Genomic DNA, 21,497 nt, shown 5'->3' with positions numbered 1-21,497 from the left:
AGAGTCTGACATTCTTGAATGAAGAATCCCCTTGTGGTTCGAACCTTTGTATCTCATTACACCCATACTCCATTTGTGCTAAAGAAATTCTATCAGTGTGAGCAATTATGGTCACGTTGGTTTTGCAGAGTTTTAGAACTCATATTCGAACCACTTGTGTTGCTGGCTTACAGCCTTATCCTCAGCACTGTTTACCTAACCTCGCTTGTATTTGTCCATGGTCTCTTCATCTGTAGCTACTTAAATTCTGTGTATTCAGAATATGAGCTGTGCTGCTGCCGTAGCCCACACAAGTGCAATATGCCTTCAGGCAAGTACAGTGGCGTCATGAAGAGATGGAGGGATAACAGTGGCGAAAGAAGAGGAGCTCTGTCCCTTTATCAGGCTGTTTCCTTCCCGTGGTCACTACCTTTCCTCCTCTCAGTGCGTGGGCGTCTGTTTATTTATACTATGGATATTAGCCAACAGAATTGGATTAGTCCAGAAGAGAGAGCATTAATTTTTGCATCACCTTATCAGAGATAGAGGTCACTTCATCGATTAGGGTGGGTTCACAGTAACTTGTTTTGTTACAATACTGTCAAACTAAATTCCAGCGTGGCCAGATGGAGAAATTAAACAAAGATGACAGGAGGATATTTGTAATTTGTTCAGCAAAATAATAATAATAATAATAATGTCTGACCATATAACTGCACCAGCATGTACTGTAGATTAGATGTCTTCATGAGTCCACCTGCCTGTAATTACATGTACTTTCATTTCTTTGTTTGTTTGGTAGCATGTCATAAAGTTGCTAGTATTGCTGTTCTTCCTGTATTTAGTCCTTTTGGGCTTTTTCAATCAAGTCTAATTATTTTGTCTTTTGCTTCTGCTCTGGCCTGACCGACCTCAGGTCTCTTTCTTTGAAGAATTCATATGTTTGGCAAAGGTTGATGTATTATTGGTTTGGGCAGGTTTTGGATTCTATATTTGATATTTAGCTGATTCCTCGTAAAAATAGGATAATTTTGAAATGTACCATTTTGGCTGTTTTCATGAAATATAAATTTTGGTTCATGTTATTCTGAATTTTGATGGCAAGATTTTCATTTTTACTGCAAATCTTGGATATCAATCTCCTTGAATACTAGTAATTGGTAGTGAAATTGGCCCTTTAAAATAAAATTGGTCCCCTAACATTTAGTTTGGGTAGGTGTTCCATAGGGAATTCAGTCCAAAGATTTTGCACAGACTTGGAGCTAATCTGTTAAAGTGTGTTTGACTTTTAGACTGAGAATATACACAGACATGCTTGACATGCTCTGATTTAAATTATGCATGATGGTGTCCATTCTGCAGCTACACTAAAACAACAACCTCATGCCCTCTTTCATTATTGTTAGTGGATGATGTCTTAGTACAGCTAGGTGGATGCACTGGTTGGAGCTAGCCCAGCCTTCATCCACACACCCAGTGTCAAGAGAAGGTCTGTTGTGAGATTTTAGAAATAGATGGAGAAAGAAAATTAGAGAAAGAGGGATGCAGGGAGCATTTTTTTTTTTTGCTTTCCTAAATGGACTGCGCTTTGTGGGAACCAGCCCCAGTGTCTCATGACCTAATTGCGACTGCAAAAATAGTTACTGTATTTGTTAGGCTCTGCATTACAAGCATGTGTTTCTACAGTCTAACCTACCTGTCAGAATCTAAAATCAGGTACCATTACTTGACATTTCTGGGCTACATGGAATGCACAAGGCATTCACAGGCATAAAAACCACACAGAGCTCTACTTTCACAGCACAATCACCGTTGCAGAGTGCTAGGACATGTGTGCAAGGACAATGAGGGTGCATTCAAAGTGCATTTTGCCCATAAAGAGGCAGTGTGTTATGTGTGAAATGGGTGGGTGAAGAGGAATATGAATTTGAGTGTATTGTGAGTAATCATTAACCTCTCAGCCAGTCATCTTATAAATTTTAAACTGTGCCAGTCACAGTGGTGCAGGACAAAAATTGATTTACCAAATGGCCAGGAATGCCATAATGTCAAAATATAATTTTGTGGTTCAAGCCATTGTATTGGTTGAATTTTGAGTTGCTTTGTTCCACCTATGACACTTAGACTAATACACCTACGTATTTCACTTAGTGTACCCTACTGCATATTTATCTAATAGTTATGGGTACTACAGTATGTGTGTTTAGGTGCGTCTGTTTTCAGCTTTTCATTTGTTAACTGATTGTATTGAATGATAATGTAATACTTTTTAGAATAGCATACCTTTGATGTGAGTACATTATGATTCCACTTGAATAGGGAGAGCGATGATCAGAAAAATACACAACACACAGACCACATCATGAGTAGGTTTAGATTCTCACCTGTTTACTCCACAGAGACGCTTAAAGTCAAAGTAAAATTGTCACCAAATTAGATTCTTAATATTTATTAAAGGACAGTTCTCCTTTTTTATTCACGTTTCTGTTCTTTGCTTCTTTCAGCTCTTTATGATGTGCTGCTTTTTGCCTGCTGTCTAGGTGCGAGTAAAGAGGTAGTTAGTCACCTTCTCCGTGGATAATTGCTTCCATTCAGTTGTTACTAGAGCAGCCTTGTGATCATATAGAAGGAGAGAAATTCACACTTATGGGTATATTGTTTGGCACTAATGAGGGTCTTTCTTGAGTCAGAGAGTCTTTGAACATATAAGAGGTGGAGAGAGTTGCACTCATTTCACAAGTACACGCTGTGTGTTGCTGTTGAGATGGCTATTACCGCTGACCACACTTCAGCCGACATGTACTGACAGCCCACATTTGTATTGACCAGTAGGTGTCACATTTATGATCAGAAATAAGTCTTGCCAAAGGTTAGAATCCAGCCCTGTGATTAAAGCATAAATAGAATCGATGACATGGTCCACATATGTGATCCAAATGTTGCAAATGTGTGTGCTCATGTTTGTGTGTGTTTGTATGGAGACGGGGTGTCTCTTTAAGTAGGACAGTAGAAATTGATGGCCAACTCTGAAAGCTGACCTACATAGAGGCACAGACAAACTAGTTCCCTCAGCATGCATGCTGAGCCCAGTTGCTCTTCAGAAAATGCAGAGGAAGCAGGCATATTGTTACTGTACACATTTAGTAAAAGCATACAGTAGATCCATCCATCCATTTACAAGTCTCCCATCCTGGTCTTGTAGGTGTAAATATTTCTACTGCATATTACTGGTGCTATATCTACTCTGGTGTAGCATCATTTTGTTAATTTGAAAGGCTATTTGAGCACTCCATAACCAATTTATCCATGTTAAAAGTCCTATTTTCCATTTGCAGTTTTCAGAGATCAAGATTAATGGAAAAATGTAACTGATCAGGCCGGAATATTCAAAAAAGATCTTGAAACAAGTGGTGATACAAAGTCATTGGGGCACCATAAAATGATAAAAGCCAAGCGTGAAGAAAACTGCAATCACACTGAAATCTAATTACATCAATTTACAGTCACACTGCTTCTGTCTAATTGTTCTCTGGCCTGATGCTTTATTTCATTCTGTTATTAAAAGCTCCTTTATGACATTTCTCAGTAATCAGTAATGAGATGTCCTTTTAAATGTTGTCTAAACTAATAAGTTCCAGCATTTAAAAGCCTGAGAACTGTTGCTAACAATCTAAAACGATGTGTGCCTGCCATGTGTGATAATTGTGGCCCAATTTTAAGCCAGTTCTTTCACCACCTGATGCTCACTCATACTCCCACCTACACATACAGTACAGTAATCATCACCTTTATGTTTTGCTCCAACTGAGGGCTGACATACTGCACACTGTGCAAAGTCCAAGGAGAGATTTGCATTGGTGGAGTCCCATGGGGTACATTGCATTTACCAACCTACGCAATGGGTTTTTTGTTTGACATATTTTTTTTCTTTTCTTTTTTTTCCACCATCATCTTACTAAGGAGTAAGGACCTCAGATCCCAAATGGAACAGCTCACCATATTAAACCTATGCACTTTACGTTAGAAGCTGTTGTTCTTACAGCAACAAGATCTGTTTAATGCTCTCGCTGCAGTATTACATTACAGTGAAGAGACACAGCTTGCTAAGGCTGAGGGCCCATTTGAAAAATATTGAGGCCGTGTAGTTAAGTGAGACACTTATTACCTAGTAAATAAAGCACACAAGGATGTACACATGCCCTTACCCCATTCTTTGTAGGCCCACTTGCCTGGAGGATTATACCATACATGCAATTGCTTTTGTTGTCTAGTATTTTCCTAAATAACATCTTTACAGTGGGCCATACAAGTATAATGGTTTATGTGTACAGAGTGCACTACAAGGAGGAGAAAATACATCAAGAAAAATACAATGATGTATTTATGTAGTAAACCAACAACATCTTATCATTGTTATCTTCTGAACATTGTCTTGTCTGAGATAGTGCTCATGGTTCACTGTACTGTACACTTAAGGGATTAATTTTACATCGTCCAGCTTCTCTTTCCCCCACAGACTCGCATGCATCAAAGCAGTCACGTTTATTTGTTTTGGATTTTTATCAGCTAGTGTCGTGACTTGTGATTAGGGAGTCTGGGTATGCCTGTGAGACTCGTTCTATCTCTGTGTGTCTGTCTTTGTATCTCTCTTTATGTGTTTGTCTCTGTATTAACCAATAACCAAAGCCTGTAGTTTTGTTTACTATGGATAATTGCCAACCCTGGTTTGTTCCATACAAAATCAACCAAATCTGACAAAATGTTCCCTGCTGATCGCTCAGAATTAGCTTTTCTTTTTTTTTACTTTAGCATATTTATTGAAGCCATGCAAAGTGTTACCTTCACACTATGAATATTTGCAGTTACAAGCCCTTGAAGTACATAGTGGTGGGTCAAAATATTGTGTTTTTAATTCACGTGACTATTTCCAGCAATTTTGAACCCTCATAACTGCAAAAGTTCATGAAATGTGCAGAGTCCCTCTCAGTCTTTAAGAAAAAGACTAAAAACTCAACTCTTCACTGAACATCTTTGCACTTGACAGAAAGCAAAAAATAAATAAATTCCCATTACGTCTGCACTTCCTCTAGGCATCAAGGTCCTATTATCACACTTGAAGTTGTTTTATGGCACTTATCCAGGTTGTTCTCCTCACCAGATCCTTGCTTGTGTTGTGTCTACTCTCTATGTTGATTTGGATTAAGGCATCTGCTAAATGCAATTGTAGAATTATAGATAGCTATGTCCAATTTTAGGGGTTGAAAAACACATTTGAGCTCCTTTAAAAACTGTAACCAAATGAATTTTACACCCAATCCAGGTGTTACAATCTAAAGCCAAAATCTTGCTTTAGTGTTGCACAATTTTTTCTCATCTATGCATAGACATAGCACAAGACTTTTGGAGAAATTCATACTTCCCACTGTATTTGCACCCTGTCAACGGAAAGCATGTACAAAACACCTCAAAGTCTGGCAGCCGCTATTTCAATTACAACTCTGTCTATGAATTTTAAAGGTGTGGACGACAGAGAATCAGAGAAATTTTCCTACAGCAAAAATTTAATTTTAAACACTTTGTGGGCTAGACTCGTACCCTAACGGATTTGAGTGAATGATTAAATTTACAAAGTGTAAATTGACCTTTATGCTAATGTCATGAGCATCATGGTTAGTCTTGATAATCATGATGTCATGAAAATAGTGTTTTCCCTACTGGTCATCATTACAATGTGAAGCTTACCTGCTGTCATAAAGTCAGTCAGTGAATATATATTTGAAGAGTCAATGCCCAACAAGCACTGAGAAAAAACATTCACAATCTGGTGATAGGAACAGGCTGACAGAACAAACTGACAGAACAAGAGCTTAACACTATCAGAGTAGAATTTGAAAGACTCTCAAACAAGCACCAAATGCTCCAAACTTGTTTCATCAGTGTAATTTGTCCAAATGGTTATACAAAACATGTGAACACCAATGTTTCTCCATTTCACAGCCACAGGCTACATTTGGGAGTGTTAAAATGAATAGTATTAGGAAATTGTTTTGCCACAGAAAGAGTCATGACTAGAATGTGAGCTTAGTATTAAAATTTAGGTAAAAATGAGACCATTTATTTGCTGCAAATTGTTTTGACCAACCATGTATCCTACATGGCGATATGACCCTTGAAAATTTACCCAATGTGCACTTTATAAAATTCCTCCAGTGAATTATCAGGAAAAGGACAGCATATTCAACCTACCAGTGCTTGAGACTGATAACCTGGTGCCATTTGCTGTTGAAACTATGTTGATATTGATGCTCATACCATGCTGAATAGATATATATACACTACTGGTCAAAAGTTTTAGGACACCCTAATGTTTTCAATTTTTTATTGAAATTCAAATAGTTCAAGTCCAATGAATAGCTTGAAATGGTACAAATGTAAGTGGTGAAGTGCCAGAGGTTATAAAAAAAGGTAAAGTTACGCAAAACTGAAAAATTATTTACATTTCCGAATCATACAAAAAGGCCTTTTTCAGGGAAAAAGAAATGGGTTAGCAACTTAAAGCTGTTCAGCAGCAAAGGAGGTTGATCAAGCCTTGAAAGTTGCTACCAAAGTGCTACCAAATCCTATAGGTGTCCCAACTTTTCTTGATTTCTTACAACCCCCTTTGTTTGCATAAAAGTAGTGTTGGAACACACCGTGGCGCCATACACTGAACAATATTGTACTGCAGAAAGTAGTGTGTTGCTATAAAAATAGCGAGGAAAAGGCAATTAACAATAGAAGAGAGACAGACCATCATAACACTTCAAAATGTAGGTCTTTCCTGCAGAGAAATTGCGAAGAAAGTCAAGGTGTCAGTGAGTACAGTTTTCTTCACAATCAAAAGGCACTCAGAAACGGGGGGAGCCTCTGACAGAAAGAGGTCTGAACGACCCAAAGTAACGACAGAATCAGAAGACAAGTTTCTGAGAGTCAGCAGCTTCTGTGATAGGCGGCTCATGGGACAACAGCTTCAAGCACAGCTTTGTAGTGGTTCTGGTAAGCAAGTCTCAGTTTCAACTGTGAAGTGAAGACTAGGAGTTGCAGCAAGAAAGCCATTACTAAGATGTCAGAATAAGAAAAAGAGGCTTGCCTGAGCCATGAAACACTGCCAGTGGACTACTGAAGACTTGAAGAAGGTATCATGGACTGATAAATCAAAATTTTTTCGTCAAGTAGATGAAAGGATGGTTCCTCAGTGTGTGACATCAACTGTCAAACATGGAGGAGGAAGCCTGATGGTCTGGGGCTGTTTTGCTGGATCCAGGTACAGTGACTTGTACAGAGTGAGAGGAACCCTGAACCAAAACATCTACAACAGCATTCTACAGCACCATGCAGTAACCTCTGGTATGTTCCTAGTTGGTCAGGGGTTCATCCTATAGCAAGATGATGACTCAAAACATACACAAGTGGACAAAATTGTTGGTACCCCTCGGTTAATGAAAGAAAAACCCACAATGGTCACAGAAATAATTTGAATCTGACAAAAGTAATAATAAATAAAAATTCTATGAAAATTAACCAATGAAAATCAGACATTGCTTTTAAACTGTGGTTCAACAGAATTATTTTAAAAAATAAACTCATGAAACAGGCCTGGGCAAAAATGATGGTACCCCTAGAAAAGACTGAAAATAATGTGACCATAGGGACATGTTCAATCAAGGTGTGTCCTCTAATTAGCATCACAGGTGTCTACAAACTTGTAATCAGTCAGTCAGCCTATTTATAGGGTTACAGTAGTCACTGTGCTGTTTGGTGACATGGTGTGTACCACACTAAACATGGACCAGAGGAAGCCAAGGAGAGAGTTGTCTCAGGAGATTAGAAAGAAAATTATAGACCAGCATGTTAAAGGTAAAGGTTATAAGACCATCTCCAAGCAGCTTGATGTTCCTGTGACTACAGTGGCACATATTATTCAGAAATTTAAGATCCATGTGACTGTAGCCAACCTCCCTGGACGTGGCTGCAGGAGGAAAATTGATCACAAATGGAAGAGACGGATAATACGAATGGTAACAAAAGAGCCCAGAACAACCTCTAAAGACATTAAAGGTGAACTCCAAGGTCAAGGTACATCAGTGTCAGATCACACCATCCATCGTTGTTTGAGCCAAAGTGGACTTCATGGGAGACGACCAAGGAGGACACCATTGTTGAAAACAAATCATTAAAAAGCCAGACTGGAATTTGAAAAACTGCATGTTGACAAGCCACAAAGCTTCTGGGAGAATGTCTTATGGACAGACGAGACAAAACTGGAACTTTTTGGAAAGGCACATCAGTTCTATGTTCACAGACGCAAAAATGAAGTATATGAAGTATATGAATGCCACGAGTGTGTTCAGCTGTTGTATCTGCCAAAGGTGGCTACTTTGATGAGTCAAAAGTTTAGAATACATTTTGGTTTTTGAATTTTTTTTTTAAACTTTATTTGTTTATTTGTTCTATGCTTTAATTTCAGAGTACAATGAGACATTACCTTGCATAATTTCCAATAAAACAATGGAAAAATTGGGATGTTCTAAAACTTTTAACCTGTAGTGTATGTATAGACACACAATGTTTCAAGACATTTGTGTTTTTAAGAAAGCATTACCATTTGTAATTACGTGTATTTTTTTCAAATGTGTTCTTTCTCTTTTCTCAGCTATACATGCCCTGTGCTGTTAGAGGGTTCGTGGCGTTAACTGTATTAAACAGGGGATTAATGCCCGGGGCTCTGGATCTCTAGTAATAGCAGACGGAAATACTGATCAAAGGACTCTAACTGTGCCGTGGGTGTTCGGACTGCCTCTGTCTGCTTCTCTGCATTACAAGAAGATGGAGCTTGGAGTATAGGGCACACAGATAGACAGCCAGTGCAGGAGCTTCCTGTAGATTTTCTCCTGCCTGGACAGGTGACGTTTTTATCACATATAATTAGGGCAGGATAACCAGTTCAGTAGAGGAACTATAGGTGGATGAGTTGTAGCTCCAGGTGGGTTGCACTTGTGACCTGTAGCAGCCGAACATACCGTATACACGTAAACAGCATGTGTGTGATTTTATATGAGCGTACGTGCACATGTGTGTGTATTTCTTGTTTGTGCCTGTGTGTATTTGTCTCTGCAAATCATGTCAGGGGGGCTCCATTTCCTCCGTGCTGTGTCCCAGGAGACACGACTGACACTTGCTCCAGGTTGCCCCACTTCCTTAGTGTGTGTTGACAGGGCCAGTAGTCACACCCCTCCCCATAGATGCAGTTTTAATCAGCAGCAATATATAGCCCCTGCTGTCAAAGCATTAGTTATAGATGTTTATGGGCTCTGTATGTCAACAGAAATAACTTATTTAATGTATAAAGGCAGTGCGCTGTGATATGACAGGAACTTTGTGCTTAAAGATTGTAGTTCTTGAGTATCTACTGAGTGGTTGTGAGTATCGAACACGCTTTACATGTAGTCCAACAGTCCAATCAGAGTCCAACTAACAGCAAGGAAAAACTCAAATCTCTTTCTTTTAATTCCGCTCATGCTTCACACTGACCTAGAAAGGTGTGTAATGAGCTCAAGGTGTATACCTTGTATATCAGCATTAATACATATGTGCTTTGCATTCGCTCTCATGTACTTATTGCAGTATATTTAGCTGCAGTCATCAGGGAGTCGGGGAATGCCTGGTGCATATAGCAGCTGTATATTTATGTCACCCATATCTTCACCCCTTGTGTGTTTATGTGCTCACTAATCTTTACAACAATTACATATAGTAAAAATGGTGCTTCTCCTACTTCTTTTAAGTCTTAAGTTTTGAAAAAAACACTTTGAAATTGAACATGTAACTCAAAGATAGTGTCTTTTTTTATATGTAATTCCTGTAAATACAATTTTCAACTGTTTCTAATGTACATGAACACTCAAGGAAAAATGGAATAGAAACATGTAAGTTTTAAAATACTTGTAATCTAAAGCTGTGATACCACTTTGAAACACCAAATCAACATTGCTGCATCAATTTACAAGTTCTCCCATTATCTGCTTCTGGCAGAATCAGCCGTCTATTTTTTTTTCTTCCGGGCTGGGAGGGGTGAAGGTGAGTGAAAAGCATTGGGGCAACAGAAGCAGAGAAACCTGCACCGAGTGTGAAATAAAGACCGAGTATGATGAAGCTGGTAAAAGGCCGTGAAAGTAGGCTCCCTGCCGATTCTGTGGAGCGATGAGATGAGGCCAAGCCCGGCTCTGGCTAATAAGTGTGAGGAAGTGCAGCCAAGAGGCCTCAGGCAGTAGCCACATAACACCTATTATCAGCCTTCCTATAACACAGCCATGTGTTTCCATTTACAGGTTATTGTTTAAGCCGTGGGAAGGTTCTTTGGTGCGATCATATTGACACCTCTGTCCTTGTGTCTGTCAGCGCTGACAGTCTTTAATAGTTTCGTGGAGGTCAGCCTCCTGCCGAGCCTGGATAGGTGGAGGAGAAGGGCCGGGATACATGAGGACAGTCTCACTCTGCTGACACCCTGCAGAAGGAGGATGAGAGAGTGGAATGCTTCTGTTGGTGCTATTTTGTGGCCTGTAATTGTCTGTAAGGTCTGTAAAATAGGATAGTAGAGCAGAGGAAGTGCACTGCAATGGCAGGGACTGAGGCTCAGACGGTCCACAGGGGACTGATCAAGGAGGTGTGTGCTGAGCCGAGGAGTGAGGAAAAATATGGATGTCGTGTATTTTTTTGTGTGTGTGCACAAGATACATTCTAACAGTAGTTTACACTACAGCAAAATGTCTTTTTTTTTTGTTCATTTAAACAGATCCAGTCATGGGTGGAAGGGCCCTGCTGGTGGTATCTGTGGTGGTGTGGCTTGGCCCTGACCCCAGTGGATATAATGGTGCAGTGGAAAATGTCCTGTCAGTTGATGGAGGAGCTGCCTGTAGCGGCAGGAAGGAGTGCGGCGACAGGGGCCATGTGTGTTAACCTCTTTCCTTGTCACTTTTTTCTGTCTTTCTCCCAACCCACCCACCCCCCACCCCTTCTCCTTTCATCTCCACCTTTTTTTCTCTTCCCCTTTCCTTCCTTGTTCCCCCAGACTCCACTCCCTCTACCTAAACTCCTCTGTGACAAATTACTCCTGGCGGTTGATTTGTTGGTTGTCAAAAGTGCTCCTTGCGCTGCCATGAAGGTGGGGTGGGCAGGAGGAGAAGGTGCTTCTCTCTCCCCCTTTGTTCCTGCCTGTCGTCATCACCTGTCCTCCCGCCTCGTCCTCTCACATGTGCGATGTGCTCTCCCTACAACTCAGTGTTGAGATGTCTCAGTGGAAATTGATATTCCATCTCATAAGATCTCATTAGATTAGATGTTGTCTGTGTTTAATCAGTTCACACATTAGGTTTCCAACCCTTCTTTTGACGAGAGTGTTTTGATACATTCTAGTTTGTGTCAGAAAAGGGTCTTGAGGAGAGTCTTTTGTTATTCATGGAGGAGGAACTGAAGGAGGAGCAGAAAAGAAAAGTGCGAGTGAGAGATAAAGACTTATGACAGAACTGTAAATGTCAGTGTTTGTGATAGGCTGCATACTGTAGTAAGCAGCACGAATAGCTCCTGACAAAGAAATGTGTATTTTTCTGCATGATCTGATGAATTAATATAATAAGCTGCTTAGGAGACTAATGTACCTTAATACACTTCCTTTTGCTATCCCTGCAAAGATGTGAAGATTAAGACACTTAAGCTGGTAAGTATTTACCAGACAATATGCATACTGTTGGAGTGGGTGATTTGGTTAAAGTGTACTCTAAAATATATGTGCTATGCATCGATCAGTGAAAATATTAAAACCACAGATGAGGTTTAGTATTGTGGTGAGAGTGTGTTACCAAAACAGCTCTGACCTGCCGGGTCATGGACATGGAACCTTTGGGGGTGTACTGTGGTGTTTGACACTGGGACATTGGCAGCAGATCTTTTGAGTCCAGTAGGATGTGCAGTATGGCTTCTGTGGATCAGGCCTGTTCCAACACATCTCACAGATGCTTAATCGAATTGAGATCTGGAGTTTTTGGAGGCCAGATCAAAGCTTTAGGCTCTTGGTCCTTTTCCTTGATCCTGTCTTTGGCAGTATTTGCAGTGCGGCAGGGCGCACTGCCCTGCTGATACATAATGTTTTGGTGGGTTGTACATGTGAAAATAACATCCACATGAATGCCAGGAGCCAAGGTTACCCAGCAGAACATCATGTTGTAACAAGACGATAAATGTTACTCAGTTCACCTGGCCATAGTTTTAATGTTGTGGCTTGTTGCTGTATCTGACTTTATCCTGTGATATTATCAGTATGGCACACTGCTTATATATACAAACTAACCACATGGAAATTGGTTCACCTGTTCTGTTAAATACCTAACAAATATAGGTGTTTAATCATATTGAGTCAAAATTTCTGCAAATCCTATACTGCCATAAAGGAGTCCTGCTCATTGATTTGTAGCATAGCCAGCAACGGCCTCATACAGCCAGAGATGTTAAATAGATAAACAACCTCAGAATAATAAATACAGCAAAAGCTCTCGACGGTTGACAAATCTCTCTTTTTTGTTTGTATACCCAATACTATGTGTTGTTAAGTGAACATGTGCAGGATACTCAGCTCTAAAAAGCTTGTCCCTGAGTCTTTGACCTTGAGATTTGTCCTGTGAAGTGGATGATGACTGCGGGCTGATGCCTGAACACGAGGATTTGTCTTCACCTTTATCCAGCCTATTCAAGTAACAAGTGTTGTTTCATATTATTGTGTCAGTGCTTTTTCCCCGCGTTTTCTAGGTGACTGTTCTCACTGTATTGTCTAATGTTCGATGATAGCAGATTGATGCCACTGTCTGCGGAGTGTGTGCCCGTCAGATGGCGTAATGTTTATACTGACAGCTGTTTAAGCTCAATCTGAGGTGATTTTATTCATTGAGTATTTGCCGTTTTCAAAAGGAACTCATGTCCTTTCAGTCTCACTTGCTGCTTTATTCACTAACAGTTTTCTCTTTTGCAAAAGTAATAGAATATCTGTTTTCATTTCAACCCCAGCTATACAGAAGCTAGATTGCTTTATGTATCACCATCGAAACACAGAGGAGAGCATTGCAATCCACTTGTGTTCAAAAGTCTAAAACCATCTTGTCTCTCTGTCTTTGTGTTACAAGGGGGGTTAAACTTTTATACTATAAATATGGCATGAAAATCCCACTGTCAATGACACATTCATTCTAAGGCCTGTATTAACATAAAAATGAGGGCTTGTTATACAGTGAGATTTCAATAAAAAGAACACAAAATGCATTTAATGAAATTCAGATGCTGGGCCCTAGTTCCCTGAATCTCATTAAATGAGCTTTGTGCTGTTTTTCCATCTTCTCTTTGTAGAAGAGGTCCTTGAGTGCCCTTAATAATGTGGCAGATTTCATCATATTCCTGATTTAAAGAGGACAATGTCTGTCTTGTTCACTTGTTCCTTTCCATGCCCAAGCCAATCTCCACAGATGTAGTCGCATAGTTCCTGGATCTGCTTCATGATAATATTCCATCTTGTGGTGCATTTTCTTTTAGTTACTGAAGTTTTGTTAAGGCTCACCACTAACTCATATTCTCCCTCTTTTTCTCCCTCCCCTCCCTTCTGTTTCTCTCTGCGTAGGATTTGGTTTCATAACTTTTGAGAGTGAAGACATCGTAGAGAAAGTCTGTGAAATTCATTTTCATGAAATCAATAACAAAATGGTAAGTCCACACATTTTTTTTTTCAATTTCAGGTGGACGTTGAAGGATTAATATTTGATTTCTCCTTTTCCCTAGTATTAATAGCATAGCTGGAGTGTGTGTGTGTATGGATGTGTGTGTTCATGTTCATATGCACAGGCTAACACACACACACACACACACACACACACACATACACACACTCTGTGGGTCTGTGGGTCTCAGGGATGGGAAAGCAGTGGTGTGTACTGCCCACAAACCGTGAAATTGTGTGGCTGAGTTCTGCCTGTCAGGCTGAGGGACGGGAGAGTGGAGCCTGTCCCTCTCCTTCTGAATCCCTTTCCGCACACACACACATGCACACACACATGCACACACACGCACACACACACACACACACACACACACACACACACACACACACACACTCACAGGTGGAGATGTCCAGGGATGCAACAGGGAAGCTACTGGCAGAGGCAGAGTTCATTAGTCAGGGATTAACACCTTCCACAGAGTGCCAGTGATGCTTGTTTTATTTACACCAGTAATATGGTCATCTCAAAGCTCGACAGAGTTCAGTAGCAGTTTTCCAAATCATCGTGTGACTTATGATAATTGACAGGAACCGTCCTCAGTGTAGCGAGTGTGACATTAGGTCCTCCTTCACCCAGTTCCACCCTGCAGGCCTCTTGAGAAATCCTGCATCATTTGAGCGGTTTTGTGGATTGTGATTGACTGGAGGGAATACTTGCCTTGCTGGCCGTTCAGTGGGGCTCCTTCTCTCGCTGTGTGTCTTCGCTCTCTCTCTCCCAGGCCTTTCCTCAAGCTGACTGACTCACTGGTTATCTGACTGACAGGGCCAGTGTAGTAGAACCATGTTCACCAGGGACCAGTCCAGGTCACATATGACCCCAGTATGCATCCCTACATGTCTCCGAACTGCATCACAGTCAGCGCTCAAGGCTGGAACACAAAAAAGCCCGTGTGTGACAGAAATAACTGTTTGTGCATGGAGGATGTTCTTGTTGCAGATGTTGCAGATCCTTTGACATGTGGTTGTAGCGCTGTGTAAACACACAGATATCACATATCAGCATAATATTGAACTGTGAAATGTAGTATCTGTCAATTCTTGATTTAAAAAAATATTCACAACAGATTTCTTCACAATTTCTTAAGTTGCTAAAATCTTTAATGCAATATTTCATCTTTGGAACATTTCTACATGAAGGTTGTTGTTTTCTATTTCCCTCTCCAGCTTTTTCCATGTAGAAAAATGAGCAACTCCACAGCCTAGTTGTAAGAACTTCTAATTAGATAATAATTGGATCGTAAACAGTAGTTCTAATTAGGAGCCTGAATTTGCGTAATAAAAAGTTCAATAATGTAGTAATCATTATTAATTCACAACATACATTATTATATATAAATACATTATTAAATTTGCAGCACATTAATTAAGTAAAGTGTTGAGAATTAATAAAACAAAAAACAAGTCAATTATTCAAGTTATAAATAAGCTCAGTAGTACAGTTTGAAAACTGCTCAGTATTCAACAGGTGATTACACAAAACACAATTTGGCGCTGCGTGCAGGCCTCACAGGAGAGCGTAAAGTAGCTGAGAGTAACTGCTGGACAGGTCTAACACTTAAAACAAAGGCCAGCCCATTTGTGCTGTATTGACGGAACACGCTGTGCATTGCAGCCAACGGCAAATGCCTGTTTTCAGATAGCATTAGACACATAAAATCTCCTGGTACATCGCTGTCTAACAGGTTTTATGGGAGAAAATGAGCACATGCTATATACGTGGTCAGCGGCGAGGTGTGTACACAGTCGGTCCACTGTAGCTAGTCCAGCTGCTAGAAACATCTGCTCTAGTGGATTCAAACTCAAAAATAGTGTTATTGCCGTGCCAACTTTGATTGCCTAGGGAATCTCTGGCATTTCCGTTCTAGCAGTAAATACACATTATATTCACTGAAGGGGATGTCATGCAGAAATTCTCTTTCAGCATTATTGGAAGCGTCTTTAAAACACTCTTGATAAGCATGTGGGAAAATGTCAATGATCTTTTCCATTCTTAAAAAAGCATGTGTGCTCCCTCAGGGGATGCAGGCCTCCAAACTTGCAACATCACCAGCAACGATGTTTTCTCCATTTATCCCATTTCGTGCTATAATATTGTAAGGTCTTGACCTTTGGATTTAAATGAGTAAAATTGAAAGCACTGTGGGTCAACTTCTGTTGTTTTAACCCAGAGAGCCTGACGGACGCACTTTTTGTCCGCTTGAATTGCTCTGGAAGTATTTCCAGCAGCGAGTTGTAGCATATATCAAATGAAACCACACGACTTGACCTTTCCAACAGTGCTTGTTACTTGTCGGTGTGACAAAGTGTCAGGGATAAAAAATAATCTTGAATTTACATCAGATTTAATCACAGTTACAACCTGCATACAGCTGTGCATTCATCTCAGCATCTATTACTCGTGTTTGAATTACTCGTCGTTGCATGGATATGTTAATATCTGCATGTGGAAATAGTTGTGCAGTGCAAACATCGCAGGTTAATATCACATCTCAAGAAAATGGCAAATGTAATAAGTAACATCTTTAGTCATTTCTTCATCTATTCTCCTACTTCTGCTTCTTAGTTGAATAAGTCACGACGTTCTCATCATTTCATATGTCTACCACGTAATAAAATACGACACTAGTTGTATCACTGTGCCCCAAAGAGTCTCAAAGTCTAGTTTTGAAGTTATTTCTGCATTTTGTGCTGCATAAGGCTGACATTTTATCCCACTTTGTAAGTCAAATAATTGCAGTAATTCAAAAGTTGTAGTCTAAAGATTATTGCAGTGTACGCCAGAAGGCCGTGGCACTTGTATAAAAAATAATATTTAGTTCCAGTTAAGCCCTAAGCACTTATTTGTCTCAATTCCTAAGTTATACACTATCACACCATCAGGATTCTGATATTACTAGATATATTCTAAATAATCTTCCCTGCACAATTATGGATGAGGAAAGATCTGGACATTGTAGATTGTTTTGCAAAAAAGGAGATATAGGATATGTGGGTAGCCCTTATAATACCCATAATATAGTAAAGATAGTGACATTACCTTGGAAATAACCTGGGGCTCATGGAGTTAAATATGCTATATACAGGTGGATTGACTTGATAATTTTTGCATAAGAATACTGTCAGAATAATTCCACATAAAGTACCTTTTTTAAATTGGCACTTTTGTTGGGATTTACTCCCCTAAGACAGACAGCATGTAAGCTAAATAAGAATACTTGCCTTCTATAGCTTTTGTGCACATACGTTGTTATGGATCCCCTATCTCATACAGTGCAACTGAAATTGTTCTGATTATTTTTAGGGTTAAAAATGTGTAGAAAGAGTAGAAGAGACAGTCGAGAAATTGTAGGTTATTTTTGTTTTCCCATCCTCTCCCTTTTTTTATCCTGCCAGCAACATCAAAGCTGTGTGTGATGCAACAGTCATTTCGTACACCTGACTTACTGATGTGTCAAAGCTAAACACAGTTACTAATATTGTTATCAATATTTAGCATACATTTTGCTATGTGGAATGTAAAATGAGAAGTTGGTGCTATGTAGACCAGAGAGCTCATATCTCTTGCACTTTTGACCACATGCAGCTGTGATGTGATACACTGTTGTGGATTGTGACATGTTGTACTTCGCAGGGCGGGGACAGAAAATGCATCAACCGCCACATGACAGCAAAAGCAGTATTTCTGCTCTGACTGTGGTTGTTTTTAAACAACAGTGACACATAAGGAAGCCATGCGACCCATCTGGGAGTCCCAGAAACCTTAACAGAAAAGATGAGAATTATTGAAGGGGTACAGTGTGAAAGGACAGCACAAGAGGCAGTTTTCTGAGGCTTTTGTCACTTTTGTAAGGGTCCCTCTTGGCAACACCTGCTGTACATTAAATATCTTTGTATACACGAAATAAATGTGACCCTCAGATCTTCTACAAAGTGCTGACATCTGGGAATGTCGGCAAAAAGAAAAGAATTTGGAGTGTGTTAAGAGCATTTTTCAAAGGCACAGAGGGTTTTTTCTTTAGTTGCACATAGGAGAGCACTAGTTATCCGGTGTCTGAAGCACCAGAACACAAAATAAAAAATGCCTCCTGTCTTCATCCTTATGAAGTACTATACAGAAATAGACCTCATCCATCCTCCCCATGAATGTTATCTAAGATGGTTCCTGAATAATTGATGCAGACAGAAATTCCACCCCACTTGGGAGAGTTGTGGATGTACAGGGCACCCCACCTTCTCCTTGCCCGTCCTCTCAAGAGCTCTGGCTGTGTAGTGGGTCAGTGCCCACTCAGATGTGAGTGACTGGACCTTCTAAGTGACTTGGTCAATCACCCTGTGTTCTTGTGCCACCGAGGCCTCACTCTCAGGAGCATGTCCTCTCTGTTACTGTGAATTCTGCCTCATATATAATTAAAAATAGGGTGCTGCTTAGCAAGAGTCTTATAACCTGCCCCAACCAGCTGCACTGACTTCTACATTGCCCTGCTTTAGTGAATGTAGGATGTGATAAAAGTATTGATTGTCCCCTCCAGGGCTCCACGAGATTGTTGAAACATCCTTTAGCTACAGCTGCACCTACCCTTGAATTAAAACCAGTAAATATTTTGGAGTAAAAATCAATAAGAAAGAGGATGGCTTGACAGTTTTCAAATACTTTTTTAAGACTTCATCACTCCCGCCACATATATGGATGTCTATATCGTACTGTAGTAAGGCAGCTCCTTCTTACAGCTAAGGAAAGGGGGCCACAAAGTCTGTTTTCTAAGACAGGACTCTCTCCATCACTCCCTATCCCGCTGTTATGCATGCGCAGCTAATTCATAATAATACCTATCAAGTATTGGCTCTGATGAGAGAGCAGTGTGCCATTAAAATGGACTCACATTGGTTTTAGTCAAGTGCTTCAAGGTAATGTTCTTTAATGCGTTATTTTTAATATTCAACTCGAGCGAATGATCACAACAGGAGGGAGGAATTTTCTGTTAGTCGTCAATTTCTCACTGTGTCTTCCTGACATGACCAACCAATTACTGCGCTGAGGAGGAGAATAAGCTCCGACTCTCCAAGACGCTGTGGAGAAGAGAAATGTAGGTAGGCGTTTATACAGTAGCCTATAATATATACAGTAGATACTGATGTACTCTGCACTGTGTATTGATTCAAGCAGAATTTTGAAAGAAAAATGTAGCTCATACATTATTGTAGATACAGCATGTTTTACAACAGTATTATATAATGCGTTGTTTTCCTCAAAATTGCAGGAATGATAATTAATGAAAATCTGCAATGATAAGATAAATTCAGATGTAGCTTCAAGGACAGTGTAGTTACAGTGAAACAAAGACAATGCCTTTAGGATAAAGCAGACTAATGTGAATACAGCATACAGCAGTTCACATAACTTTGAAGCGCTTTAGCTGTTTGTACTTTAATCCATTAACCAGTACAATCAGTGAGCTGTCTGACTGGTTCCAAGTTTTTTGTGCTCATTGATAATGACCCCAACCGTAAAGCCAAACGCATGAAGAGCTATCTTCATTGACAAAAAGAAAATAGAGTGCTGCAACAGATGCTACTGCCCCAAGAGATTCCTGATCTTAGAGTCAGTCTGGGATTTCATGAAGAGGCAGAAGCAGCTGAGACAGCCCTAAATCACCAGAAGAACCGTGGCAACTCACCAAGAAGCTTACAACAGCCCATCTATCAAGTACCCTAAAAAAACTGTCCAAGTGTCTTTGTGCTGTTTTAAAAGTAAAGCTTGGTCCCACCAAACATGGAAGTTAATTAACAAATAAATTATTAAAGGCATTATCTTTAACATTGTCACTTTACCTTTAGTGCTTAAGGTTTTTTTTCACAGTACAGTACTTTTTTGAAGTATTCCTAATCTCAATGATCTAATTGGTTTTAGAGAGAACTTTTAAACTTCACATAAATGTTGGGACACAGACAGTAACAAGCTGAAAGTTGCCATAAGTAGCTCGATTTTCAAATTATTATACCCTGCTTAGACTCTCTGAGAGCTGTAAAGTACATAGCACAGTGTTTTGTGACTTCACTAGAGAGAGTGTTAATGAACCTAGCAAGGTCTCCCAAGTATGGCACCTAAGATACTGAAATTAATGTATTTGGGTAAAAAAAGAAAAAACAGTTGCAGTCTATGTTTGCCACATCTAAAAGGGAGAGATGGAGTGTTGTTTCAATTAGCATTAGCTGTGGAGAACAAAAGAAATGTTGTTGGTGAGAAAAGTGAAACATAACAAATATAGGATGAACAATTAGTCACAGATGCATGATACAATTTATGCCTGGCAATATTTGGGATTCAGCTAGTATTTTAAGTAGAGTAAGTGTGGATGCTTTTTTGTTAACAGTCCACACAGCCAGCCTTGGCTACATCAGATCATTCTGCCACCAGGTACACCTCTTAAAACAAGATCAAAAAACACGCACACTCACACATAAAATACAGATCAGGCATCTGTGAGGATATGATCCAAGACAAGTTGGTCAAAAAATACAATAAAAGTCTATATAATAGGCTATTATACAAACGTAAACAGACCTTGAGCTTATATTGCACTGGTAGCTTATGAAGAAAATGCCATAAACCTGCCATTAAATGCAACAGAAATTAAGTAATTGTGTATTAGTGTTATTACAATAACATTAAATTAGTTTAGCTTGAGAAATATGAGAAGTGGTTCCAAAGAGTATGTGAATAAAATGTAGCACAAAGTTACTATACACTACAAGATAATGTTGTGGTTTCTGTGATATATATATGAATATTATAGAGAATTTGGACAGTATGAAACTTTAAAGTGATAAAAATCATGTTTTTAGATAGAAATTTTCTCAGGCTAATCTTCTCTTCCACATGGCAAAGATTTTATGCCGCCTTCTCAAGGCACCAGTACATTTACAAAACTCAGATTTAAAGAGACAATATTTTTCAAAAGAAATAAAGAGATAGTTTTAGTGTGATCCGTGACTTCAAAGGTACAAGTCTCCTGAATGTCACGCAACACCATAACACTTTTGCATTTGTGATCACGCTTTGTGTTACTATAGTGTAGTATAGTAGTGCAGTGCCATATCATTGCAGCACAAGGTGTGGAAAAGCCATGCTGTCACTTCTAGTTAGCTGGGCAAGCCATATTAAACTGGGTGAGGTTACCCTGTAATGCACAGGGAAATTAAATTTGTTGAATAGGTCAAACATAATGTTGTAAAGGAGCCAATTTGATGTTGTTTAGGGACTTTATTTACTTGCAGTATTTTTCTGATGATGCAAGACACTTAATAAGATTTAATTTTCCAGGAGTAGTGCACTTAGTTTAACATAACTTTATCAATCTGCAGACATTTGACTTCAGGGCTTCACATTAGAAGCTATGAAGTCAAGTGTGTGCGTGGTGTTCTTCTGGGTCTTATATTGAATAAATCAGCCCTGGACACACTTGGTTAAAGCCATAGACTAAACTCGTTATCACTATTTTAAAGTAGATTTCTACAGAGAAATACTTAAGTCTCTAGGTTGTTGGAAATGTCTTGGAAAATATTTTTTTAAAGAGGGAAAATCTTTAACAGTCTTTGAACATCAAGTGCCTTATAAGGGAGTAGAACCACCCTTCAGAGTAGTTTCAGTCCCTCATGGAGTGCTGCC

The 21,497-nt window shown here is 39.6% G+C and overlaps 1 protein-coding gene across 12 annotated transcripts in view; it reads left to right on the top strand.

Annotated features, from left to right (window-relative positions):
* Positions 1-21,497, top strand: part of msi2b (musashi RNA-binding protein 2b) — a 259,035-nt gene that overhangs the window by 177,691 nt on the left and 59,847 nt on the right. For all 12 annotated transcript variants that reach the window (XM_055016998.1, XM_055017003.1, XM_055016996.1 and 9 more), the window contains exon 8: positions 13,676-13,758. In XM_055016998.1, coding sequence (XP_054872973.1) covers positions 13,676-13,758 — 83 coding nt within the window. The remainder of the gene's footprint in view (positions 1-13,675; positions 13,759-21,497) is intronic.

Source organism: Amphiprion ocellaris, chromosome 14, assembly GCF_022539595.1.
Source record: "Amphiprion ocellaris isolate individual 3 ecotype Okinawa chromosome 14, ASM2253959v1, whole genome shotgun sequence".
NCBI lineage: Eukaryota > Metazoa > Chordata > Actinopteri > Pomacentridae > Amphiprion > Amphiprion ocellaris.
Note: the sequence above shows the minus strand (reverse complement) of the source record. Positions and strands in the feature narration are given on the sequence as shown.